This window comes from Centroberyx affinis, unplaced genomic scaffold (assembly GCF_046629955.1).
Source record: "Centroberyx affinis isolate AG114_WGS23_722 - 3 ecotype Tasmania unplaced genomic scaffold, CSIRO-AGI_Caff_v1 ptg005831l_1, whole genome shotgun sequence".
In the NCBI taxonomy this organism is placed as follows: Eukaryota; Metazoa; Chordata; class Actinopteri; order Beryciformes; family Berycidae; genus Centroberyx; species Centroberyx affinis.
The window spans coordinates 30859-51318 of NW_027282956.1; the positions used below are offsets into that span (position 1 = coordinate 30859).

Below are 20460 nucleotides of genomic sequence, written 5' to 3' on the forward strand. Positions count from 1 at the left end.
ACACAACAGATTTGGGTGTAAAAACTCAGTCACAATCATACGGTGTCCATAACATTAGTCTCCCTCTTAGTAAAATGTATCTTGTGTGTAGCTGTTGGCAGTGACATCACAGATTAAAAGGCGGGACATTCTCTTTTCTCTCATTTCCTTCTCATTGCCTTCAGCAGACAGTGGTAAATATTCAAAATGAAATGCAGTAGAGTTTACAGATGACATGTTTCAGTGCTCAAGTTCAGTAGGATCCCCCTCTAGAAATCAAGCCGTTCCATGTGTGTATCCTCACACACTCCCTTGGGCAGACAGCACACACTCTTGAGGCTGCTGGGTTTCCTTCATTGGCACGTCTTAATTGATACTAAATAGAAAATAACTTCCTGTCACGAGAAAGTGTTTCACTGGCAACCCAAGCTATTAAAAGAAGAATTTTAATGAAGTGTAACTACCCGCTTAGCGCTGGCCCCTATAACACCAGATATGTCCAGTGTGCGGCATGCGAATAAATTTCAACACCTGTAGCTTAATGCTGTCAGTGGCCCGGCTTAAACCGGATTGTTCCGTGACCTTTGGGTGTGTGTTGAGGGCCGCTATGCACAGCCTCATACAGCCCACGATAACTATGCAATATTCTGCACTAACAAGCGGCACCGTCGTCCGATAGCCTATCAGGTTGCTTCATTACATGCTAACATGACAGTGCTACGGTGAAACGTATAGCATGATGGGACACAAGGGGATCCAGCGAGTGTAAGGCTGTAATCTGTGAAGGCCTGGCGGGACGGGGAGCTTTTCAGGGACGCTGGAGTCTTTCCCTCGTAGTTTTCTCGCCTCTCCTCTGATTGACAAGCCACCTGCTTCTTTCCTCTCGCTTTTCCCCAGAGTGTTGTTGTCCACGTGCCTTTGGATGTCAGCATGAACGCCGCGGCCTGTGTTTACCTCAAAGTGACCGTAGGAGTTGTTTTTGCGCTGGTGAAACAAGTATTATTTATAACCCAACGTGAGACTGTCATTTCCTTCCTAACAAAGCCATTGCAGCGCTGAGGAATAGCACGGGTCAGTTCAAACATTTAGCATGTGCCGGTGGAGGATGTGGAGAATTTTGCTGGGAAGTAATAAAGAGCTTGTGTACATTTCTTTATTCTCTTTTAGCGATTAACATATTTATTTCATCAGTACCTTCGTATGACCTGAATAACATTGAAAATTAATAATAATTCAGCTTGATTCAAATATTCTGTATGTACTGTATGTGTCTGTGAGCATATATGTGTGTGTGTGTGTGTGTGTGTGTGTGTGTGTGTGGGTATGACTTAAGTCACTTTCAGGGACACAAACCAGACTTAAGACCAGTTGATTGGGGACGGTTTGTGCAATTAGGGACAATTGCCGTGTCACCAATTGGTAAAAAGCTGATTTTTGGGTCAGTGGTTAAGGTTAGGGTTAGGTTTAGGTTTAGGCAAGTAGTGGTTATGGTTATGGTTAGGGTTAGGGTAAGTCTCCAGGAAATGAATGTAAGTCTATGTAAATACCCCAAAAGCGACTTAAGTAAGTATGTGTGCTCCCCCATATTCAAAACTATGACAGTGTCACCACAATTGAATAGGAAGCAGTAGCTATACAATCCTACCACTTAATTTAGGAAATCACATATTATTGCGATCGCTTTGAATTTCTTTTGTGAACATAAAAAAGCTAGTAACCAGAGAGCAAGTAAGGATAATGAGATATGGTAAATGTTACAGAGGTTTTACCTAGTTATAGATCATGACTGAGCATCTTCCATAAACCACGCATGGTTAGAGTCAAGATTTACAGTGTGAAAATGACAGGCCAAAATCAACATGGCCCCCGCAGCTTTAGTGCAACATAAACCTTGTAACCACTCCTAAATCACAAGGTGTCATGAGGGTGGCGTCCCCGCCAGGCACCCGGTGTCATGGTGACATTGGTGGTCTCTAAGCGACAGAGAGCCACGAGATTTATGAGTGACCGCTGGTATGCAAGCGGTAGCCTGTTTCATGTATGTATTTTCTTTTCCCCCCTGTGTCCCGCCATCCTCCCCGCTCCTCAGCTTGTTTTCTCCTGCAGTCTTTCTCTGTATTACATTCAGCGGTGGAAAGAGTATAAATATCCTACTCAAGCACAAGTATTGTTACTTTGCTGATATTTTACTCAAGAAATATCATAGTCAAGTAGAAGTACTTTTACTTTGCTGATATTTTACTTAAGAAATATCTTACTCAAGTACAAGTATTTTTTACTTACGTATAAGTAAAAGTACTGGTGTAATCTACTTAAGTAAAAGTAAAAAGTAGCTAACAGAGTTCAAACTAGATTGTTTTATTTGGAAAATTTGGAAATTACAAAATGAAATGCACAAAAAAGTAAAGGCAGACTACTCTTCTCTTCTTTGTTGACTGACTGTTCACTGCAAATGGCTCCAGAATTTGTCAATTTACATTGATCCAGTTTCTGTTGCCTGTCCTCTGTAATGGATGTGATTTAAAAAAGTACAATTGCGCAAAAAAGCTACTCAATTACAGTAACATGAGTAAATGTAATTAGTTACTTCCACCCTTGATTACATTATTTACCTATCATCCACTCTGCAATATTTCGCCATGCTTTTACAGTCATGTAAGTGCTCAGGTATCTGTCAACAGGTAAATGTGCTATGTGTGGCATTTTCACATCAATGAATCATTACCACATTAATTTTGAGACATTAGTATAATTACCGTAAACAAATGAGGCGAGAGGATTGTGAGCCTTTACTGGCCTCTACTGAATTTTACATTGTGTGTCATGTGGTCAGATTTGATAGAAAAATCTACTGTATTGTTTTAAGACACAAACCAGGAAGATGGTGGTGTTCTCAGCTTTCAGAGTTTCTGGCAGTGACAGATGGTGAAATGGAAAAATCACTTCCAACATGTTTATCCTTTTCAGTAAAAACAAAAACGTCAGGTAGGGGGAGGGGGGGGGGGTTCATGGTAATTATATCAAGTTATCACAATTTGACAGATATATATATTGATGTTTAAAAATGCTAGACAAAGCACCATTAAAGATGCTCATACCTTTACTTTGACACCATAAATTAAAGAAGAAGTCCAGAGTTGTACTGTAAGATGCTGCTTTCCCACTCACTGCAGCACAGTCTCAAGCTTAAGTCTCAAGTCAATTTTACCATTTCGGGGCACAAGACAGGGATTAGTGCTTATTTTTAAATGCTGCGTAGCTCATCGCATTTGTCCCATCCCATCTGTTATGCGCCCGGTGGAAGCCGCAGCATGTTTTTGTGTTTCCTCTTCTTAGCAGCAAAATCCGATTCCATTCCTGAAGATCACAACAATCATGTGTCCCCGTGTCAGCGTCCCCGGTTTCCTGGTAGATGGACATTTATCACGCGTTACGCTGATGGCTGTCCCATGAATCACCGGTGTTTATGGTGAACGTAAAATGTCTCTTCATCATATAGACACAGCTTGGGCAGGTGAGATTGGTTTGTTGGGGTCTAAGTGGTGATGGAAGCATTAAGAACGGCATAGGGTGATGTGCAACATGTTTAATCCACATTGGCATCCTGTTTTCTGATGATACTATATGGGAAACACATTGACCACCAGCCTCGTTCAGTCCAACCTCTGCCCCCCATCTGACACAGAGGCAGATCTCTTTACAAACAAATGACTGTCATTCTCCATGCTCGCCTCATCCAAAGTCTCCTCTTTCCCTCAGCTGCTCTTATCACCTTATCCCTCACTTTGTCAAGCAAGATGGCAAGAAGAGGCCGTGGGGGAGAGGTTACAGAGCGGGACGCTGTGTGTGTGTGTGTGTGTGCGGGTCGTTCTGAAAAGGGCCCAGCCGGTGATAGGGAGGGGCAGAGGGCACTAAAGTGTTGAAGCTCAACGCTGAGCCTCCGAAAATAAGAGGATATTCCTCACAGCTGGACACGTGGACTAAAAACAGCCAGACTTGACTGACAGACGCGGAGAGGAGGATGGGCGATGTTGACACAGGCGATGTTGGAAAGTTCTGTTTCTAAAGCCATGTTGCCGTGAATCTGACTCATGATTATAAATACACAGATAGGCGGCGGGATGACAGAGCAAAGAAGCCGAGGTTCACATTAGTTCCCAAAAATGGCAAGGGAGTAGAGGTGGAGGAGTCAGGCTCACAGGCAGGGGGAGAGAGGTGGAGGAGTCAGGCTCACAGGCAGGGGGAGAGAGATGGAGGAAGAGAGGTGGAGGAGACAGGCTCGCAGGCAGGGGGAGAGAGGTGGAGGAAGAGCGGTGGAGGGGACAGGCTCACGGGCAGGGGGAGAGAGGTGGAGGAGTCAGGCTCGCGGGCAGGGGGAGAGAGGTGGAGGAGTCAGGCTTGTGGGCAGGGGGAGAGAGGTGGAGGAGTCAGGCTCACAGGCAGGGGGAGAGAGGTGGAGGAGTAGAGGTGGAGGAGTCAGGCTCACAGGCAGGGGGAGAGAGGTGGAGGAAGAGAGGTGGAGGAGTCAGGCTCATAGGCAGGGGAGTAGAGGTGGAGGAAGAGAGGTGGAGGAGTCAGGCTCATAGGCAGGGGAAGAGAGGTGGAGGAGTCAGGCTCATAGGCAGGGGAAGAGAGGTGGAGTCAGGCTCATAGGCAGGGGAAGAGAGGTGGAGGTAGAGAGGTGGAGGAGTCAGGCTCACAGGCAGGGGAAGAGAGGATGTAGTGGAGTAAATGAGACTGAAATTGATGTGGTTTCTCATCGTGACCCTGACGTAAAATTCCATGACTTTCCATGACTAAGTCAGCTAATTAAAGTGCTCCCACGACCTAAAATGTTTTCATATTATTCTTTTAAAATGTTTTGTATCTTTAAATAAATAAATAAGCAAGTATGCAAGCAAATAAATAAATAATTTGGTGTTTTTATATATAATATTTCTTCAAATCCACCATGTAGTGCAACAAATGTGTGAAACAAGTTGTACAATATTTGTATAATTCCCAGATATTCCCTGACTTTCCCAGAGAATTTATCAAATTCCTCAACTTTCCCTGTCTAGAATACACTCTCTCACAATTCCATGATATTCCAGGAATTCCCTGACCATTGGGAACTCTGGATAATGAAGGGAGAGAAGGCAGAACTTGAGGATAGGAAAGGTTACATGTACTATAAATCTGAAGGGGATCAGAGTGGTTGTCTTGCTAACTAAAACACTTGAAACACAGTCTTTGCAGGTTGGCTTCTATCAACATGCACATGTAATGTCCTAATTAAATATCTGGTGGGATACTATGAAATGTTTCTGTGTACAACAGAGTGATATTCACTGGATACGGCTACATCTACAGTGAAGATCGCTTTTAAGGTCCCATATTATTCAGTTTTCAGGATTTTGTTTTCAAATATACTATGGCTCAAAATAAAAAATAATGATCTTCATGATGTTTTACAAGTAAATATAGTTTAAAGGGCATTTATTGGATGGTCGCAGTCACAATACTGGACCCTGATTGGAAGCTTTCCGGTTGCAAACTGGCCTAACTAAACAGATATCAGTGATTCTTTAATAAGGGAGCCAATCAGGACCAAGTCCAGTTGTGATGTGTTAACTGGAGTTAGTCAGAAACTGCCTGTAAAAAAGGAGATTTTTGAAAAGGCAGCATATTTAAATTTAACCACTTGAGCAAAATCTGATTTGTGTCTTTATTAAACACCTTTGATCATATATGTACATAAATAAGAGGAAACATTTAATTCCTACATTAGGGCTGCTTTAAAAATGTTGTTATAAATCAGTTTACTTGATTAAATTTGTAATCAGTAATGTATTTCACTGTTTAAACTCAATATGATTTCCTGTACTTTCCTGTAACTTTCAGCTCTAAAAATCCCCTTTCAGTATGGTAGTAAACAGAAAATCTATTTCAATTTGCAGACAGTAATTTCAACAGTGTTACCATCTAAAAACAATGATCCATTATTTCAAGATATGCAGGTTGCTCAAAATTCCACAAAATGGCTTTCCTGTTCATATTTAGGAGTTATCTAAAAAGTAATCACACTGTTTTCTGATTAATAGCCTTTTGCTTGCAACAGATTAGATAGTAATCACATTACTGTAATGGTGTTACTCCTAAACCTGAGCCTCAGAGGAGAGGCCCTCTAGTGGAGAACTGAGAATAAGCTTCTTAAAAAAAGCTTCTCCATCAGTCTGGACAACATACATGTGGAACCAACCAGTCTCAGCTTCTTGAGTGAAATAGCAGATCGTCACTACTATGAATACAATAACATATGACATAACCCAAAACATGTCAGGTATTAATAAATACTTTATTTTCCCATCAGTATTAAAAACGCAGTCCTTGACATCTGGAGGGCAGATTATCTGTCTAACTGTACAAGTTTAATCGGTGTGTGAGAACAATTTATGTTCCTTAAATAGCATTATGTACAGCAATTAGAAACTGTTCAAGATAATTAATGTTCAACAAACTACTGTTCACAAAAACAAAAGAGATGTTATGTTGGCATGGCGATCATCGGCCGCCTCCATTGGCCGCTCCCCCACCGGCTCCTCCTCCTGATTGGTCCTGGGCGCCGGACATCATCAGGAAGAGAACGAGAGGCACAATGTACATCCACTGGAGAAGAAGAAAGGGGAGAAACAGCAAAGTAAATATCTTTGGTTTCACAACAACAAATTAACTGTGATCACTGAAACCTCTTTTCAACAATTCCAGATTGATTCTTTCATCCCAGATTAGGTCCAAGTCATTTTCTGAACAACAGAAGAGAAGAAAAAAAAGGTGTACAGGTAGGTGAGAGACTGTTGAGCAGTGAGGAAGAACACATACTGTATATGAGGGTCAAATGCCAAAAACATTCACACGCTAAACATTTACACAGTGACATTTTGTGTAATTCTGATTATATTTTGAACGTCTTAACTATCTTGGTGGTTTAGGAGGGAGGCACTCGAGCGTTTCCTCCTATAAAAGAGTCAATTACAGGCTTCTGTGGAGTATTTCAAATCAACAAAATGGGAGAACTGTGGATAAAGAAAAGGTAACCAGCCTGAAACGTCTTTGGCATTGAACCTGGATGGAATCAAAGAGTGGGAAAGAGGGAAGGAGTGGGGGAACTAGCGGGGTGGATTTCAGTTAGTCACGCTGCTTAGAAGTTAAACACACAACTCGCTAGAGGGAGAAGGGAGACAGACAGCCCAGAGTGAGTTTGCTGAACGAGCCAAAAGTGAGAACAGTACTTGAGTGGGAATCAGCTCTGCTCTCTGTCTCCCCCTGCTGGGGGCTGTGCCGAACTGGTGGCCATGAGGAAGATTGCACCTCCCAGAATCAAATACCACTGGAACAACAGCACAGCAGCAAGTCAACACCACGTCACTGGATGCAGCGCGGCACAGAGTCAACACAGGTCACTGAACACGGCACGATACAGCACAGAGCACAGTTAGAGACCGGGAAGGAGCTCAGGCGAGACCAAGCCACGGGACGGGACATGAGACCAGGGAGCTGCATGGGAATACTTTAAAGAAAATATGGCTTGTATGGAGACACACAGGGCTTCTTTGGAAGCTGCTCAGTGAGTGCTTAAAATATCAGAAGACAGCATAGAGTATATTTTGATATTTATTTAAAGTTCTCAAATAGAAACATTGTACACCGTTTACTTAGGTTGATATGATTTATCCTCTGACTTGACATACTCTACCCATTTAGTAATGCATCCTATTATCTGTTATTATAACTAATGTACTATTTTTACATTCTATTATTATTCCTTATTTATTTGATTTATTTAATGATAATTTATTTGATTTATTTCCTCTTTTTTTAGTGTGTCTTATTCAGTTATGCTCTGTTATTCTTGCTTTATTGTACATACATTTTTCAAAAATGCAAATAAAAATAAATAAATAAGTATCAGGTTAACAAATTGTTTAATATAGTTAAATTAAGTTATATTAATATTAATTCATATTAAGTTTAATATAGCTTAACAAAAAGATTCAAAATGCAAAAAGATAATTTATTTTTACACTACTAAAGTGAAAAGTGGAACTCTTTTTTGAATAATCTAGGATGACAGGTCCAGAGCCACAGCACAGACAGGGAAACTCGGCGGGACAGAGCGGGTCCTGACTGTTTGTGCAGCCTGAAGCGGTGAAAAGGACTTAAACAGGAAAGACTGTGAAGCGCATGGTAGGGTGAACCCAAAAACACATATTATTTACTGTACATCCACAGCATTTTGATTTGAATGGTAACTTTAAATGAATTCCATCAAATCAGTGAACTAAAATAGCACTTTCTCAAACCACAGTAATGGTGTGAACTTTCTGCGATGTCTCGAGACATGTTGTGTGCACTAACAGTTTGCGTGGGTCTGATGTAGCAAAAAAAATATAGAGAGGATGAGCTAAATACTCAAAAAAGCCATTTTCTTTTTTCCATACACTATATGGGCAATTATAATTATCAGAGCCCGGTTACTGAAGGGAGAGAGAACATCTTAAGGCACACACCGGTGGTCTTGTCAGAAGTATTCAGCATGAGTACTTACATATTTAGCAAAGAAGGATTTTTGCTCTTGCGGATTCTTCCCTTTCTTCTCCATTTCCTGTTCCATTCGTTCGAGAAACAGAGCCGTCTCAGGCCTGGAAGAAAGGCGGCAATTAGCATTCAAACAAACCCAAAGACGAGGCAGAAAGTGTATCCGAAAGGCAGAAGGTGTATGAAGCCTTGTTCTACCTGTGGGAAAAGAGACAGTGCTGCTACGCCAAGGCAAATACAACTGAATAAAAGATCTGTGGAGAAGCTACACCTGTGTGCACAGGATTTCACTTATGCACAGCAGACATCTGCAGGCAGGGATGAAACCAAGACACTGGCAGCCAAGCATGATAGAACAGTGGAGGCAGGCAGCAAGTAAAACCACAGTGAGACGTGGACATGGGGCCGAGCGATAATACAATGTTATCCTTTATCGTCTTTCAGTTGAATCATATTGTGATGATATTATGTTGATTTTGGGATATTGTGATGATTCTGCTGTCTAAATTGATGATAACTAGCAAATTTTATTTAAAAACTCTGACAAAATGAGGTATGAAGGGTATTTTTAAGGAATATTATTTGAAAATTTCAGTTCTGTTTGACATCACACCTAACATTACCATTCGGTTCAATGGGATGAATATTAATTTGACTACTTAACATGCTATTTTGCATACGTGAGCCATATCATGACATATATCGATATAGAAAAAAATCCTTACACATATCATAATACGGATTTCAACCATATCGCCGAGCCCTACGTGGACAAGGTTCTTTTTTAGCAGTGAGTATTATGAGAAAAAAAAAATTAACAAACATATAATTTAGGACTGACCCAGGTGCATTGACAGGAGCCACGATGCTCAGTGTGCTGTTGAAAACCTCAAGATCCACTTCATCCTCAACCTCGGTGCCCCTGCAGGCTCCGGGTATCGTCACTATGGAGACGCCGATTAGGTAGCCAGAGACGTCCGTGTGGAGGCTGATGACGTCGCTCAGATGGGACTCAACCATGGCACACTAAGGAGCAGAGGAGAATAATGGTTGATGCTGGGGTTAGACCGGTATATATCGCTTTGCTGAAATAAGGGTATTTTTTAGCAATGGCATGTATCGTATGTTAAAAGGTCCATTTGTCTTAAGTCTGTCTGCTGCAGTGATGAGCAGATGAGTGAAACACATACGGCTCTGACGAACGCTGTGAGGTGTCCTTCCATCTGCCGCTCGGTCTGCCTGTCGGTCTGCAGGAAAACACGCGGCACTCTGATTCTGTACAGACCGTCCACCGCCGCCACTTCCTGAGGAGGCGATCAAGTTCAAAACAAACATGTTAAAGACAAACACATTAAAGACACAAGTTCATGCCACAAACCCGCTCCTTACACTTGTCAAATCCTATTGTACCTGTGTCTGGGTAAACCATTTTTATGCGTTAGTGGAATCTGTGAAATTGCTTTTCCTACATTATTGTCATTCTGAATTAAGTAAAAAAACAAATCACCTCCAGATCTTGGTTTATCAGGGCCCAATAAAATTCACAAATATTGTGAATAATGTTGTAATGGTTAAGATGCACATTTTATATATTTACCCATACAACATGAACAAAAATTAAAATGACTGATGTAGACATTGGCTATGTTCACTAATATTTCCTTAACATTCGGGATATTTAAGTACACAATTTATGAATTAATGCATGTAAATGGAATATTGTTTACCTACAACCCAGATAAGCTCTTATCCCGGCTATGAGAAACATGGATATGCCATCATCATACTATAAAGCAAGGAATCTCTGTCTGTCTGTCGCATATCTCGAGAACCGTTCGTCCGATCGACTTCACACTTGGTGGGTGTATTGCTGGGGATTTGGTGCAATTTGGACACGCGACACGTTCAATATTAATAAACTTTGAATAAACAAGCGAACAGCGCTCTGTGCAGCAGCGGCGTGAATGGGCACTGCACTAGTATAGGATAATCCCATATTATCTGGGATATTGACGCATGTATCCTGGTTTTCATGGTCAGTTCAAGCTCACTGTAGCTGGAACTAGCTTCTTTTTCTAGCTAAATCATTAGCAGGAGAACACAGATAGGCAGAAAGTCTGTTTACTCGTGGGTACATCATGGATACAGCGATATTCAAGAATGGGTTATTAAAAGGTGGATATAAACAGCCTATCCCGAACACGACCTTAACCGGGATATGAGCCAGTATCCGGTACACTGTTCCCAAGTTAACGTAGCCGGTGTTGCGAACATAACACGGGGAAGTAGTCTGCTTCAAGCACTAGTTTATGAGCTCTTTGCTGTTGTCTGTGGGTCTATGGTTGTGGCTGCTAATGGATTGTCCAGAGAGCCCTCCCAGACATAAACACTGATGAGGTCTTTTGTTTAGTTTTAAAGAAGTGATTTACAAATTAGTGGTGTTTTTTACTACAGTACAAGTCTGTTTATTCAGTAGGCTCTCACTAGGTGAAAGCTGCCCTGCCCACCATGGCTTGAAACTCACCCATTACCTTGTTAAATTGTACTGAGGTAGATAGCAGGGATGCCTGGTGATATGGCTTTTACTTCACACATATATAAATTTTACAGATGCGCTGAAGGTATTCATTTTATTTATTACTTTTTATTACTATGTAAATAAAGGTCTGTGAGATCAAGAGTAGGCGCTTGGGTGTTTTCAACAACAAGTTTAGGTTACTAAGAACCGTCAACTAAAAAGAAAAAACAATTATTTGAAACAAGAGGAGTCGGACCGACCCTGCCAAGCTCAGAAGTGTGTCTGTTTTGGACAAGGCCACAGTAGTTGTCAGCCCAAACCCTTTCAACCGAACTCTCATATTTCACCTTCAGTTTGGTCCTGTCCTCCTCTGATAGCTGGTTCTGAGACAGTGAGACGCTCGGCTCCCTTCCAGCTTTCAACACCAGCGCTCCACGAACCCGAAACTTAGCCACATCATCTGACACAAGGAGGATGACAGACATCTAGTTAAGTCAGGGACAAACAACACGACTGACTGGCAAGATGCCAGTAACTGGACCAGCATGGGTCAGTCATGGAAGAAGGAGTGGTACTTGTGAAATATTTCAAATATTTGACTAGAAGTGTAGCTATCACTGCAATGACAACTGACCTAAAATAAACTACGTATTAACATAACAGACAGTTTATCTACAGAAAGCAAACACTAGCTTCACATTTAAATTCTTTAAAAGAACGCAGTTAGAGTCTAAATTTAGCAACAACAATATCTGATTAGCATGTAGTTTATAACAACATAAGGCTATTCATTTGGCGTCTAACGTTAGTTAGCCGGGATACATTTCGTGCTCCCTTGAATGAACAGAACATCACGCCAAATTCTATTCAGCGATCTGGTAATTTTAATGTTGCTTTGTTTATCGGCAAAGGGAACCGAACAGGCCTGGTAGAACATGATTTAATACGTTTACGCATATTTAGTGGTCACTTTTCAATTCGGCATATATCAAATACAACAAGCAGCACTTACTTTTTGAATTAGTAGAATAAATTCGCCCGTTACTCCCCCATTCGTCTAATGTTTCCCAACGTTGATAATACATATGGCGAGTAGGCCTATAACAGAAGACCCTAAATTTTCCGATAAGGTTTTACGCTGTGTTCTACCAGGTACGAACATTTGCCAATAAAAAAAGCAAATGAGCTGCCAGATTTGTTAAGAGTTTGGTGTTAGGTTCTCTCCATACAAGAGCACGGCACGTATCGGTGCTAGCATCTAGCCTGCCAGCTTTATCAATGCTACAAGCTAATGGATAACGTTACCATAAACAGTAACAAGCAATGTACAGAACATTTCCTCACCGACTTCAAAGGAATGCTCAAGAGGCACCGAGAAACCACCGAACTCAGTGTCCAGAGCATCGCCAACCTGGGACAAAAAAAAATGAAGGCTAGCCGTTAGCTGGTCAGCCATTCATATTATCGAAATGTTAGCTAATGCTATTCGCTGCTTAGCAGGTGCAGCTTCCGCTCCGCTGCAATCAAATATAGCGGCTAAATTAAAGACATTTACACTTACCCTCCTGCCGTTGTTACAACATACAAAATTCGTACATAAGAGGAACGAAACAGTGGAAAAAATTGAAAGCTGAAATGGTGATAGATGAGCCATTTTGACAGAATCAGGAAGGGAGCCTTGCTGGACCGGAAGACCAACCCACTAGCAACACTAGCACTTCCGGATTGTTTGTTTTGTTTTGTTTTTTCATGATAAAAGTCTGCCAGAAAAATGATTCAAGCTTCACAGCGATGTTTATAACTCTTTAAAGGAGCTTTGAAATGTTATTTGAAATAATTTTGAAAAAACAAAAACAACATATATATACATATATTTTCTTTTTTTTCTTATATATTTCTTATATTATTTATCTTGTTTTTTTCCTCTATCCTTTATGTTTACTTCTACTTCTACTACATCAAAGCTTACTAATGTTTACAGTGTTGACTACTTTTGTATAAATGTTTGAACTTTTGCAATAAAAAAAGCAAAAATATAAAAAGCATTTCCATTATAAAATATATTTGTAATCATATTGGTCTATGCCAACAGGGCAGAATCAGAATCGTTTTTATTAGGATAGGACTGCAAACAGGACTGCAAAAAACACCCAAACGTGATAATGGAGACAAAAGAATCATACTTAAGTTAGAAATATTTTAAAGATTCAATAGGGAACTTCTGCAGATCTAGATCACATTTTCTTAGTTTCTTACTCAAATTTTATCTGAAAATGTAACCACAGTGGTGAATAAAAACATTATAAAGTGACCAAGTGTATTTATTTTGTGTTTGAGTAACAACACCCATACTTGTTTTAAGTTGAGAGAGGCCTGTACCATTCAAATCTCACAGCTTTGTTTACATTCTCGTCTTGTCTAACAACACTTGGTCGGTCCACAAATGATTGACAGATTTACATGCTCAAATACTTTAAAATGCTAGGTGACAAGGTAAACATTCTCTTGTGCTTGGCAAATTAAAGTGATTTTGATTTGGACAGACTCAATTTCAGCTTAGTGATATAGTAGGCTATATCTTGGCAGTGGCCTTAGATGGTTTGCTTGAATAATCTTAAATGGGTTGACTTTGGTGGGAGCTACAAAAGATGAATGTTTACACACTTTTTGCTCTGGGCTGCTGACTATCCCCTAGTAGTGGAAGTTAGGACGTTATCTAATGCGCCTTCAAATTCTGTGCTTTTGTTTTGAAGGCAAAACTGCTCAGATGTTTTATTGCTGCTCACAGGAAGGAGAACCAAGACTGACCATGCTGCTTCCTGCTTGGGCAGATTACAGTTACACTGTCCACACTGAGCACTACATGTGACTCCTATGTCGTGTCTATGCTTTAGCTCTCATAAAGCCCAGGATCTTTTTGGCAATGTGTAGCCCGGTTTCAGACCAAGCAGTGGGCCTAAAGACATTATTACACATTTAAACAATGCATAAACAGCTGTAAATATGCTGCTCTTAAATAGTCATTTTGGTGACTTTTGAGGGCCCAACATCCTAAAACACAGTATTCTGTAAAACTATAAAATAAAAAAGATTAGAACAGGAGCAACAGGAGATAAAAAAACAAATCTTAATTCAGCATAAATAAACTTTAATATTGTTTATTTTGAGATCACCCACAGGTTTGTGCCTTAATGCCTAGAAATGCACAGAACGTTTTTCTTTCAAATTAGATAATTAAATATGTGGACATTTGTTTTAATTAATGATATCAATTGCAAGGTTAACAGTTTCACAGTGTCTTGGTGGTTGAAATTGACGGCCAGGTGGTGAGCATACACAAACTATTTGGGCCGATCAATATCCTAATCGTTTTTCTACTAATCACTCTTGCCCACAGACGCCTCAATTTGTTGATTAATCAGTTGGACAGGAATACAATAAAGACCACAAGTATTTAATTTTTGCCATGAGACGTGTGTACTCTCTAGCTTATTTGCCTAAAAATAGATTTCACTATTGCCCCTCGGGTCTTGCAACTACCATAGACTCTGCCAAACCTAAATTACACCCATGAATGTAGATCTATTTAATATTCATCACCTCCTTGACTCTGGATGTGCCGACACATCCAGGGCCAGCAGATGACGCTCACACACCAGAGAAAGCACTCAACCTTCCTCTCACCCCCACCTCCATTTTTAAAGGGCTCTAAAAATACAGTTTTCTCAGCTGAATAATAAATATTGACACGGTCCAATGATGAGCAGAGCTGTTTATATTTTGTTGGTTTTAGAAGCTTTATTCAGCACTGTGGTCCATCTCTGTCTGGGTTTCTTACCTAAATATCCATTAAGCTCTTATTCCTGACTGGAGACCTTCGTTAATATGCAGCAAACTCAGAATGTGTGTTTCAGTTAATGCAGAATTTTTGCAGTGTAAATACAATAGACGCACTTTTGAGACATCCAGAAAGTTTTCACCTCAGTTTTTTTTTTTTTTACTTTATTCTTTTTTTCCCTCTTACTACAGCTTATAGCACTCAATGGACTGTCTTCCTCCAATTTAGGATGACGTGGTTGTAAACAATTACAATTTCCCATTCGGCAGACGCTTTTATCCAAAGCGACGTACACATGAGATTTTAATACAATACAAGCAAGGATCTGGTCAGGAGAGAAACTAAACTAACTTTACTCAAACTTTATTTATGACTTTATTGGACATATAGACAAGAAACACTGAGGTCAAGAAGAATCTGTCTTAGATTTGGAAAATTTGAAAAGGAATATTAAGGAATTGTCTGATAATGCAGCCTAATTTCCCCTTAAAAAAAAACAAAAACACTTTTCACATGTCCTGAAGGTCTTTCTTAATACTATAACCTTCTATGATTCCTTAACATTCCCTTTAAAATCCTCCAAATCTGAGACAGATTCTTCTTGACCTCAGGATTTCTTGTCTATATGTCCAATAAAGTCATAAATAAAGTTTGAATAAAGTTAGTTTAGATTCGATGAGTCTCTGAGTCTCAGCCCCATAAAGAGTGATGACTGATATAGACTGTCTTGTGTAATTCTTATAGTGTTTCTGGGCTTTTGGCATCTTCATCATTATCATCATCATCAGACTCTATGGACACAGCCTGTTTCTCCTCCCTGGGTTCCAGTTGGGTTTGAATGTGGGGGCTCAGTGTGGAGCATATGGTGACTGAGGCATGTGATTCCCCCGGGTTCTGCCTTTGAAACTATGTCGGCCCATACAGTATCTGTTCCCCCTTACTGGGACAGCACATTACTCTTTGTCACCACTCCAAACAACGGTGTCACCTTACTATTCATAGTCAAATATGAAAGCACGTATATTTATGAGAAACTGCAACCGGACTTTCATTTTGAAGGAATACACATGTCAATGTCTTGTGTGCGGCGTTAAAATAGAGCATTATGAAAAATGACAAATAAACGCTGCATTGTGACACTCAACAGAAATGTTTCTAAACATCTTGTTGTATTAAAACAACAGTAAACACGTTGTCCCCCACGCATGATGCTGTCTTTGCTTGGGATAATCATTTAAAGTTATTAATAGTATTAGTAGCATTGTTTTTTTTTAAAGCCAGAACCCCCCAAAATATTTCATCCCTCCAAATTTCGTTAAAATTGGACCAGTGGTGTCTGATATATCACATTTGAGTTCAAAAGTTTGACCTCATTAAACCAGTCAGTGTCGTTCGTAAGGATAGTTGGACTTATGCATCAAGTGTCCTCTTGATTGAATTTATGGTGTAGGAGTTAGGGCTAATTGTAGCGCCCCCATCAGGTCAATCAGTGCAAACTTTTTAAACAAAATCGGACCAGTGCTGTAGCTTTTATGGGCTTTCAAAGTTTGAAATTTGCCCTTTAATTATAGCGGCTCCATCCGATCAGTCAGTGTAATGTTTTAAGTGCTGGAGCACAGTGCCGAGCTGCATCATCCCTTCAGGTTTCGTCAAATCAGGCCAGTGGTGTCTGAGAAGTCACCTGAGATGTCATCATTATAGGGGGGCAATAAAACAAGTGACTGAGTGATTTGAAACATCATTTTGAGTGCCAATAAACACCTGCCAGAGTCAGATTTCTCATCTCAATACTTGGAAACACTTTCCCTTCTGAAATGTCTGCTGATACTCTCTATCTAAAGTTAGTTATAGTGCAAGAGACCTGCCTCGCCCAGTCAGAGCAGATACTAACCACAAGGCCACTAAGATGGTTATTCATGTTATGTGTCACTATATCACACATAAACACTTCAGAAAGATGTACAGTACTAAACAGTAAAAGTACACCGAGTGCAAAAAGTGACAGAATCTTTCTGTCACTTTTTGCACTCGGTGTACTTACAGTAAATGCTTTTTAGATATACAGTGTTGTGAACAGAGGGGACACTTTTAGCAGTTTCTTTTTTTTTTCTGTCAAATTTCTTCATTGACTTTCCATAGTGAAATTAAGGGAGAGGAGGCACAGTGAGAGTGCAGCCTCTGTGCTTCCACATGTAGTGATGGAGGGGTGATAATTTAATTTCTCTCTGAGCTGGAATCAAGTGCCATCCATAAGTGACAAAGGTACTTCACACTGTGCTGCATCACTCTGAAGCAAGAAAACACCTCACTCCCTAAAATCTTATTAAGATGTATTGATGGGAGCCAGGCATGAAAACAACTTGTTTACTGACACTCTGCTGGTAAGGGCCAAAGTTAGTCAGATTTGCAGAAAAGTAAAAAGTAAAGCATTAAAACAGTTGCCTTAATTATCCCTTTAATTGGGCTTAGGGGAGGGGGGGCGTTACTTTTTCACACCTGAAGATGAAGATATGTTTGATCACCACCAAACAAATGACAGAAGCACCAAAGTGTAGTATCATTTTTTCTCTCATTCTCTCTCCCTCTATAAAGTACCACAACCCGTAAAGAGAAATTACCAAATTCAACACAGAAAGGCAGAAAATCAAACAGGTGGTGAACACTTTATCGCAGCACAGTGGCTCATTTGTAGCTTCATTTCGGAGGGACGTTTTTGGTTTATCTGATCAACCACAATCGGCATCTCACTGCTTAGTCAAGTCACTTATATTCCCAAAAGAAGACAATATGAGTCATTATAACTCCAAAATTCAGATTGAGCATTGTTTTCTTATTTTTTGGTGTTAGAGAGAATTTGACGTGTATTTTAGCCTAAATTACTATTAAATTCCAAGCTTTCCTCTTGGATGCATTGATTTTCTGATACATCACGCCGATATCGACCTGTCATGTCGTCTTCCTCCAATATGATGGAGGCTCCTCCATAACCACAGCCAGTCCAAATCGATACATGAGTCTAACCCTAATTTTAATGCGCTGTTTTGGTCAGATTCATCACAATTATGCAGGAATATACTTTGTTTAGATCAGATGTTTCACCAGAGCAATCATTCCAGTGTGGTGTGGGAGGATTTTACTCAACAGTCTGTAAAATCTGTAATGAAACCTGCCTCACCCTTAAGGAGCTGCTATCCCACCTAAAAATATTTCATCAGTATGGGTTTCAATGGAGAGGTTTAGTGTCCCATGATGGTCTAAATGCTGTTTCTGAGGCTTTTCCAACTTGTCAAGAATACAGTTCTGGAGAAAACACTGAATCCTTCTCATTTTTTGGCTCAGAAATGGTCCAATGTAGAAATATTGGCACAAAATATCTACTACAGGTAGATTCAATCCAAAAATATCAGTATTGGTATCTGTATCGGCCACCAAAGACCCATATTGATCGAACCCTCATTTCAAACTTCTCCCTTGTACCAGTTTAGTGAGGTGAAGATAGAGAATAGCTGCTTCAGTTGGCTTAACCTGTACCTCAATATAGAGTGTGTCTAAACCCTGATGTGTTAAAGAGACTGCTGTCTTCCTCTGCAGTGGATCACTGGATCATGTAGGACACCTATATTACACTATATCCACTTAATGTCTGCAATATATTAATTATTTAAACCTATTCAAAGAGTTCAGTCATAGTACAAATCACTTGGCCCGAAGTTTTACCCTTACGATTCATCACCGATGAGCTGTGAACTGTGAGAAAGATTTATTAATGATAAATTACTTGAAAGTTGAGTAAGATAAAGCTAGAATACACTGTAGGTTTAACACACATCTAGATCTTTTTTGTCCTGCTCAGAAACCCCTTCCATATCTTCCTCGAGGGTATTTTGTTCTCCTTGAACATCTGAATCTCAAGTTGCACTTGCTTAAAATAGCCGTTCTTCAATCTCTGTCTATCTTTCTGACTTAAGTTCTCTCTCCCAAATTAAAGTTCACAAGAGCGTTTATTGTTGTAGCCAAGGTTGTTGCTGCCTGGGCAATTTGGGCCGAGAGAAAACCTGTGAGGAAGCAGTAGCCGTGTGTAATGAGTCCTGCAGACAAACATCCTGGTCTACAATAAAGAGAGCGAGTCCAGAATAGATACTGTGTACAGAAGACTAAGTGGAATGTGAAAAGCTGCCTAAATACATCATTTAACACCCATGTTTACAATACCCATTTGTGGCCTGAATAGGCATTTGTAAAACATATTGTCCCGTACATGATCAATGGAAGGAGGAGGAAGGCCACAATTGATTGTACATGCAATTAAATACACACTTCTGTCGCACATATTAGCATACTGCTGCTACGGCAACTTAATCTTCCAGGATAATGGCAAAATTATTCAACAACACACGAAAAACGCACTATAAATCCTCTGTGCGAGCATGTGTGTGTGTTTGTGTGTGTGTGTGTGTGTGTGTGCGCATACGCTCATGTCTGTGCCGGGTTGGAAAGTATACCACTCCAGGAACTTATGAGGTCAGAGACCTCCTTCTGCTGTCTTTGACCTTGTTCCTCTCATCCCTGCACGAGGGCTCCCAGCCCCATAAAATATAGCCTGTTGACAGCCGCAGCTACTGGAGAACAAATGGGATTGTCATAGCCTGGGAACACAAGGCTGCTGCTTTGCTCTCATTTTCATTTCTGATTTTTTTCCCTCTCATCCTGTTCAGTTAGAAAAGATATTTTAAGTGTCAATTTTTGGCCAAAGTGGCTCAAACGAAACACATCTGACCAGTTCGGCCACTCCAGCATCAATCAACGTGTCAGTTGGTGCTGATTAGCATCAATCAATTCGTTAATGTCCTGGCTCCAGGTCCTAACGAGTTAATGAGTTGGCAGGTTTTCCCGAGGGGCCGTGCTTTTCCTTATGGCGCTGAACCTATTTCACCTCTGTGGTGTCTTCCTTCCCTCTTCTCCTCCTGAACCGATACCCTTCCCTTCTCTCCTCAGAGCGCTGGAGTTCTTCCCAAGGTTTCATGTGACAGCCGTTCTGTCACCCTTCCTTCCTTGTCCCTTCCCACTGTCCCCCCCCCCCCCCCCCAGGGGGTGACTGGTGGTGGTGGTGGTGGTGGGGGGGGGGATTGGGGTGATAAAAAGGGATGAAGGAGGAAAAGCAGACAGACCCACAGACAAGGAGGGAGGAGGACGCATTCAGAGGATCACTGTAGACAGACAGACATGCCTGAGCCCAAGAAGCCAGGTAAGCAGGTCCAAACTGTGCCGTTATGGTAGAAACTGTTTTGGGAGTGGACATCATTTGATCTAGTGAAATGTTTGGATGACTGAAGTAAACTGAAATGTGACAGCAATGAATTTCCGACCCACAATGGATTCAACAAAATATATTTGTGTGACGCAGCATTTCATTCAGAAAGCCCATTTGGTTGATGGGTCAATTGAAATGTCTGAGGTTTGGATAAATGAGGCTGCACTGTATCACTGTATCATGATGTGTCACTGACTCTGTAGTATTGTCTTCTTGTCTTCTTCTTCAGTCAGAGCC

General features: G+C 40.7%; 1 protein-coding gene across 2 annotated transcripts; it reads right to left on the reverse strand.

The window, feature by feature from the left end:
• Positions 1-5752: 5752 nt before the first annotated feature.
• Positions 5753-12784, reverse strand: emc10 (ER membrane protein complex subunit 10). 2 transcript variants are annotated; one of them, XM_071547336.1, is made up of 8 exons: positions 12636-12784; positions 12419-12485; positions 11422-11534; positions 9747-9860; positions 9398-9582; positions 8567-8660; positions 7251-7348; positions 5753-6627 (listed from the first exon to the last, which is right to left on the reverse strand). In XM_071547336.1, the coding sequence occupies exons 1-7, from the start codon at positions 12726-12728 to the stop codon at positions 7262-7264; spliced, it is 753 nt and encodes a 250-aa protein (XP_071403437.1). In that variant the 5' UTR covers positions 12729-12784; the 3' UTR covers positions 5753-6627; positions 7251-7261. The 2 variants fall into 2 exon arrangements, with proteins under 2 accessions (XP_071403437.1, XP_071403436.1); XM_071547335.1 differs by lacking the exon at positions 7251-7348 and having other exon boundaries at positions 5754-6627.
• Between the last annotated feature and the right edge of the window lie 7676 nt (positions 12785-20460).

Excerpts from the sequence above, each read along its gene's own strand:
- emc10 (XM_071547335.1), bottom strand. The coding sequence starts at position 12,728 with ATGGCTCATCTATCACCATTTCAGCTTTCAATTTTTTCCACTGTTTCG. Across the intron at positions 8,661-9,397 it reads GCTCCTGTCAATGCACCTGG|GCCTGAGACGGCTCTGTTTC; the intron begins GTCAGTCCTAAA and ends CCTTTCTTCCAG. Across the intron at positions 6,628-8,566 it reads AATCCTTCTTTGCTAAATAT|TGGATGTACATTGTGCCTCT; the intron begins GTAAGTACTCAT and ends CTTCTTCTCCAG.